General features: G+C 50.3%; 1 protein-coding gene across 1 annotated transcript in view; it reads left to right on the top strand.

Moving 5' to 3' along the window:
• The first annotated feature begins 2,404 nt into the window (after window positions 1-2,404).
• Window positions 2,405-7,019, top strand: part of doc2g (double C2-like domains, gamma) — a 43,629-nt gene continuing 39,014 nt past the window's right edge. The window contains exons 1-3 of the mRNA XM_030351141.1: window positions 2,405-2,562; window positions 6,650-6,800; window positions 6,918-7,019. The exon at window positions 6,918-7,019 is cut by the window's right edge and continues 174 nt beyond it. Coding sequence (XP_030207001.1) covers window positions 6,668-6,800; window positions 6,918-7,019 — 235 coding nt within the window. The 5' untranslated portion in view covers window positions 2,405-2,562; window positions 6,650-6,667. The remainder of the gene's footprint in view (window positions 2,563-6,649; window positions 6,801-6,917) is intronic.

The following is a 7,019-nucleotide window of genomic DNA, read 5'->3' on the forward strand; positions in this document are numbered from 1 at the left end:
GGAGTGAGATAGTGCTAGGAGTGACAATCCCCTTGGAGTTAGATAGTCCTGTGAGTGATGGTCCCCTTGGAGTGAGATACTACTGAGAGTGACGTCCCCCTTGGAGTGAGATAGTCGTGGGAGTGAGATAGTCCTGGGAGTGAGATAGTCCTGGAAGTGACGTTACCCTTGGAGTTAGATAGACCTGGGAGTGACGTTCCCCTTGGAGTTAGATAGACCTGGGAGTGACGTTCCCCTTGGAGTGAGATAGTCCTGGGAGTGACGTTCCCCTTGGAGTGAGATAGTCCTGGGAGTGACGTTCCCCTTGGAGTGAGATAGACCTGGGAGTGACGTCCCCTTGGAGTGAGATAGTCCTGGGAGTGACGTTCCCCTTGGAGTGAGATAGTCCTGGGAGTGACGTTCCCCTTGGAGTGAGATAGTCCTGGGAGTGACGTTCCCCTTGGAGTGAGATAGTCCTGGGAGTGAATGATTCAACAGTCTGCTGCTGGCCGGGTGTAGTTTCTTCGACGGCTCCTCTCTCTGCTGCCGTCCGCCACACGTCACAAACATCCATTCATCTCCCTCTCATAATGAAGCCATCGGAGAAGCAGTGCCTCTGTAAATGAAGTATTAATGTCCAGTGGAGCGTCCCTGCAGCAATGCAGTCATTTGGAAGCTCTTTTTATTTTTTAGGGTTAGGGAAACCACAATGTGAGGTGGGGGTAGTGGATGGTGGTGGGGGTGGTGGTGGGGGTGGCAATTAAGTGGAAGACAGGGCATCTAGTCATTAAGAAGTAGACACGCACGCACACACATACATACACACGCACACATGCACACACACATGCACGTACACACACACACACACGCACGCACGCACGCACGCACGCACACACACACACACACATGCACACACACACACACACACACACACACACACACACACACACAACCACACACTTAAGCCCTCTCTCCTCCCACATTGACCATTAATTTAATTGATTGGGCCTTACTTGGCTCTGCCCGACCCTCAGCAACATCAAAGGAACAGGCTGGTGTGATGTGACGCCAGCCGGAGATAGTTCATTAAGCTGTTATTCTACACCCTACTGCCTTCTTATTGGCTGGCAGCTGACATTTCCTCTGCATGCGTCCACTCAAACTTCCTTGAATTGGGGCGATTAGGTAGGGGAAGAGGGGGTTAGTATTTGTAGTTTTCTCTGCCCGTCCTGGTCATGTGATTTAATGTTTAAATGATGGGATTCTTCCCTCGCTCTCTCTCGCTCTTGCTTGAGTCTTTGAAGTCTACTTCCTGTTTTAAATCTTTCAGGGTCTCTCCCTCTCTCTCTCTCTCTCTCTCTCTCTCTCTCTCTCTCTCTCTCTCTCTCTCTCTCTCTCTCTCTCTCTCTCTCTCTCTCTCTCTGTCTCGCTCTCTCTCTCTCTCTCTCTCTCTCTCGTTATCTTTCTCTCTCTCAACCCCCCCTCTCCCTTTCTCACCCTGTCTCTCGTCCTCTCACTCCACATCTCCCACCTTTTTATCTCACTCCCCTCCAGCCCCCCCCCCCCCCAGATTCACATGCGCACATGTGATGCAATATATCATTTTTGACGCAGCACACAGACACACAAAATCACACACACAAACAATCAAACACACACACACAAACAAACACAAACACACACACACACACGGTACAGTAGCTGTACAACAGCGGTACAACAGCTGCAGCTCCATTGTGTGTTGCTGGCATCAATGAGCTCCACCCCACCCAGCCCCCCCCCCCCCCCCCCCCCCCCCCCAGAGTGAGGGGATCCTCATTGTGTGTATGTGTGTATTGTGTTCTGCCTCTCTCTTACATCATGTCCCCTTCACCCTGATTGTCCACAGCGTTCCGTCGCTTGGTCCTGGCTCCGTCACAGCTCTGATTCCTTATGCTTATTTTGGTTGCAGCTCAGTTGCAGCTCTCTTTAAAATGTTTTCACTTGTTGTTTTAATTCAACCGCATTCAAACAGGAGAGACGGACTCATGCTCACACTCCATCTTTTTGCGTCCATCTTTCTACACACACGCATGCACACACACGTTGACCCACAGAAACACACAGATACACACAGACAGACAGACCAACATACATACACTACACACAAACAGACACACAGGCAGACACTACACACACACACACCCACACACACACACACACACACACACACACACACACACACACACACACACACACGCACGCACGCACGCACGCACGCACACACACACACACACACACACACCCACACAGACACTGCAAGCATATGAACCAGTATTTCAGCACGCACGTCACTACTATACTGGAGATGGGAGGGGGGGAGGGAGGGGGTGAGAAATGGAGGAGAGGAAAGGAGAGTAGCGGAGTGGAGAGGGAAAAAAGCAAGCGACGAGTAGAGGGGGGAGAGAGCAAGAGGAGGAGAGAGAGAGAGGGAGAGAGCGGAGCAGGATATAGAGAGTCAAAGCAGGTCTACGCCGTTCTCAGTGTGAGAGAGACGGAGGACGGGAACAGACAAAATGGAATGCTTGCACAGATGAAGTCTGGGTATGTATGTGTGTGTGTGTCACTGGCATACGTGTGTGTATGCATTACACCCATGTGTGTGAGAGTGTGTATGTATGTGTGTTTGTTTCTGTGTGTGTGTGTGTGTGTATGTGTATTTTTCCACGTCTGGCCGTGTTCTCCTTGTTTCAGGATTGTGTGTGAATGCATGTGTCGGTATGTACGCATGCATGCACGTGTGTCTTCTCACAAATCTCTGTCTTTCTCCTTCTGTCTCTCTCACACACCCTCACTGTCTCTCGCTCACACTCAGTCTATCTTCTCTCTCCGTCTCTCTCTATCTCTCAGTCTCTTCTTATTGCACTCTCTCTCTCTCTCTCTCTCTCTCTCTCTCTCTCTCTCTCTCTCTCTCTCTCTCTCTCTCTCTCTCTCTCTCTCTCTCTCTCTCTCTCTCTCTCTCACACACACACACTCCGTCTCTCACTCTCACTCAGTCTATCTTTATCTCTCTGTCTCTCTTTATCTATCTGTGTCTCTCCTCTATTTCTCTTATCCCTCTCTCTCTATGTCTATCTCCCTCTCTCTCTCTCTCTCACTTTCTCTGCATCTGTCTCTCTTTCTCTCTGTCTATCTCCAGCTCTCTCTATCTATCGCTCTCTCTCTCTGTCTATCCCTATGACTCTCTATGTCTCTCTCTCTGTCTGTGTGTAATAGAGAGTGAATGAATGGGAATCAGGGTCTATCCATCCCTTACAGTGATCACTAACAAGTGATACTTAAAACCAACTGCTGTGCGTGTGTGCGTGTGTGTGTGTGTGTGTGTGTGTGTGTGTGTGTGTGTGTGTGTGTGTGTGTGTGTGTGTGTGTGTGTGTGTGTGTGTGTGTGTGTGTGTGTGTGTGTGTGTGTGTGTGTGTGTGTGTGTGCATGTTTATCTGCCTGTGTGTGTGTGTGCACATTTGTGTGTGTGTGTGTGTGTGTGTGTGTGCGTATGTGTGTGTGTGTGTGTGTGAGCCGCTTCCCAGAATAAAAACAACAGCAGCAGTGTGTGTATCTGTGTGTGCGCCTGTGTTTACGTGCTATCGCCTGTTTGTGTGTGCAAGGGCTTGTTTGTTTGGCTGTGTGTGCACCAGTGCCTGTGTGAATGTGTGTGTGCGCGTGTAAGCCGCTTCCCAGAACAAAAACAATTGCAGCACCGTGTTTGAGATGACAACACGGGATCGGGGAGTCTGGGAACGTCGGCAGAGGAGCGCTGTCACGGCCAGCCCCTGTCTTGCTGAGTCCCTGCCAGGAGATGGGTTTAAACAGTTATATTTCTGTCTGCTCACGCCTGAGTCAGGTGTACCGGGGACAGGGTCTGTAGAGAGGCAGAGGGGCTGCGTGGCGTTGTGGTGGCTGTCGGCCCGGTTGTGCAGTCACGAGAGGGAACTTCGGGTTGGCGGTGGTTTGGACCGACGGATGGCCCCTGCATTAGCAGATAGAGGGGTTGTGTTGTGATCGCGAAGGAAGGAAGGAATGAATGAAGGCAGGGAGCGGAATGAATGGAATCGATGGGAGTTTCACAACAAAGCTATATCTTAACGATGCCATTGACGTTACCATGATTGTGTGGATTTTATTTGATACTGATTATGTGCCCGTGTTAATAGATTAACACAGACAAATAGCTTAGTCTCTGATAACTTTGCCTGATGGTGTGGCCCGTGGAACGATGCCGTAATCGTTGATTTTATAGCGGAAGGTGAATTAAATGTCTCGCTCAAATCAACAGTATAAATTGTTTGCATTGGTATGAATACATTTATCCCTGGCTCCCGACGAGATTTATTCTGCTACTACTACCACTACTAGTACTACTTCTACTACAGCTGATCATAAATGAGCCTAATGTTAAGCCACCATCTGTAGTGCTCTTCGTGGCTACATCCAACACATGGAGACTAGTGCAACAAGGATTATTTTAAATAGCGTTGTTGTGATGGATTTCATATAATCCACACATGATTGGGTGGTTCAGGTTTTTTAAATATGTTTTGGAATAAGTTCCGCTTCATGTCCTAGTCTGAGATAGCACTACACATAATATTATGGAAATTGTGCCAACAGGGACTGTTACACAGGGGACTTTGAGAGAGGGAGGGAGAGAGAGAGAGAGAGAGAGAGAGAGAGAGAGAGAGAGAGAGAGAGAGACTTAGCGTGGAGGAGAGACAGGAGACGGAAAGTAGAGAGGAGTGAGGGAAGGTATAAATGAAGGAGAGGGAAGGAGGGCAAGAGGAGGATGCTGAGAGGGAGAAGAAAGATAAACAAGGGATTAGTGTGCGAGGTGAACGTGCACGAGTTGCTACTTAAGAGCCGCACGTCGTGGATGCAGCTTTGCTCAGCAGCAGTGGAGTCTCATCGTAGGGTACTCCATTCCAAATTTCCGCCCCCTGACTCACATTAGAGATATGAAACCATCATCCTCCTCTCTATTATCGTTATGTTGCTGTACTGCGGCTGATGAATCGCGTGTCCCAGCGTGCCCCGGCGTGTGAAACAAGGTCAACTCCCACGGCGCGCGTTTTGCAAACGCTCCAACCTCCAAGCGCAGAAGTTGGAGCGTGGGCGTAGAATATGACGGTGTTCCCATCTCCCTCCGTCTCCCTGCTCTCTCTCGGCGGCGGGCTGAAACGCTAGTGTTTCCTCGCTCTAGAACGGCGCCCAGGCCCGCTGCTGGCCGTTTCGATGCCCTACGCGAGCGTGGGGGGGGGGGGGGGGGGGGGGGGGGGGGAGCCCCTTTTTATATATTAGGTAAAAACATCTAATTTGCCGAAATTGAGTGCTAGGTTATACAATTAAGAACAAACAACGGTGGACCCCTTCATAATAAATTTACATATTTTTTTAATTCAATAATGTATTTATTTTTTCATTTTTTTTACAAACCTTAATTTTTGGTGCCCCCTCAGGTACCTGGTGCCCTACGCACTCTGCGTACTCTGTGTATAGGGAGCGGCGGGCCTGACGGCGCCCTACAGATCGACACCGCCGTTGATTTGACACTTCGTTCACAAGGCTTATCGACTTCCCTCCATGAAGGACGTCTCCATCCAACAGGCCAACGCGTAGACACACCGCTGTCAGCGTGCGTTGCACCGCTGGGTCGACTGCTCGCGGCGACGTACAGTGAATCACCAGACATGTTTGTATCATTAAGGAGCGGGTAGAGGCTCAGCTTCTTGCCCTGGGACACCTGCATACACACGGCACCAGCCTGAATCCTCTGCCCGGCAGAAAGACAGACAAACACTTACCTGTCAGAAGCAGATGGCTCTGGGGTGCGTTGCTAAACGTGTGGGTTTCTGGACCAACATGAATCTACTGTTGAGAACGGAGAAGGAGTGGAAGTCTACGGATGGGCCTTTTTTTTTTGCTGTTGCTATGAAGTGTGTTTTGAGCAGGAATGAATGGTTTGTCTGAGTCATTTTTTATTGGATGTTTTGAGGGAAGATGTGCACAGAGTTCAGCTCGCTGTATCATTCAATATGCTGTCCTTCTCCCTCTTCCTCCTCCTCTGGTCGCAATCCATCCTCACCCACCTCCCTCACATACTTCTACTCTTGCTTAACTTGTTCAATTACTCATCCACTCATAAACTCTCTCGCTCTCTATCTGTCTATTGCTCTCTCTCTTTCTCACTATCTTTGTCTATTCTGTCTCTCTCTGTCTCCATCTGCCTGTCTCTCTGTCTCTCCTCTCTCTCTTTCTCTTCCTCTCTTCTCTCTCTCACCTTTTCTCTCCCTCTCTCTCTTTATATCTGTCTGTCTCCTACTTCCAACTTGACTCCCATGTTCATTAATTCCAAATAACCTCAACTATAACCCAACCCCTCCTACACACACACACACACACACACACACACACACACACACACACACACACACACACACACACACACACACACACATGCACACATACACACACACACACACACGCACACACACACACACACACACACACACACACACACATGCACACATACGCACACACACACACACACACACACACACACACACACACACACACACACACACACACACACACACACACACACACACACACACACACACACACACACCCACACACACACAGACTCAACCAGTGGTGCCCATGAGTGTCTCCAAACCCCAACCGGCCCCCGCCTCCTCCCACCTGACCATCCCCTCTTCATCCTCCATCTCCTCCACCTCCCCCACCACTACCTCCTCCACCTCCTCTCCCTGCGCCGTCCCCACCCCTAACAACAACAACTCATCCACCTCTCCTTCCCCCTCGGCCAGCCCCCATCTCCACCCCCACCACCCCCATCCCCACCACCACCACCACCACCACCCTCACCCCCACCCCCACCCCCACCATTTCGGCCCACCTCCCTCCCCCGTCAAGATCTCCATGCAGGAGCACTTTGCCATCAACGTGTGCCCCGGGCCCATCCTGCCCATCCCGCAGATCTCCGACTTCT

Source organism: Gadus morhua, chromosome 3 (assembly GCF_902167405.1).
Source record: "Gadus morhua chromosome 3, gadMor3.0, whole genome shotgun sequence".
Classification (NCBI taxonomy): Eukaryota; Metazoa; Chordata; class Actinopteri; order Gadiformes; family Gadidae; genus Gadus; species Gadus morhua.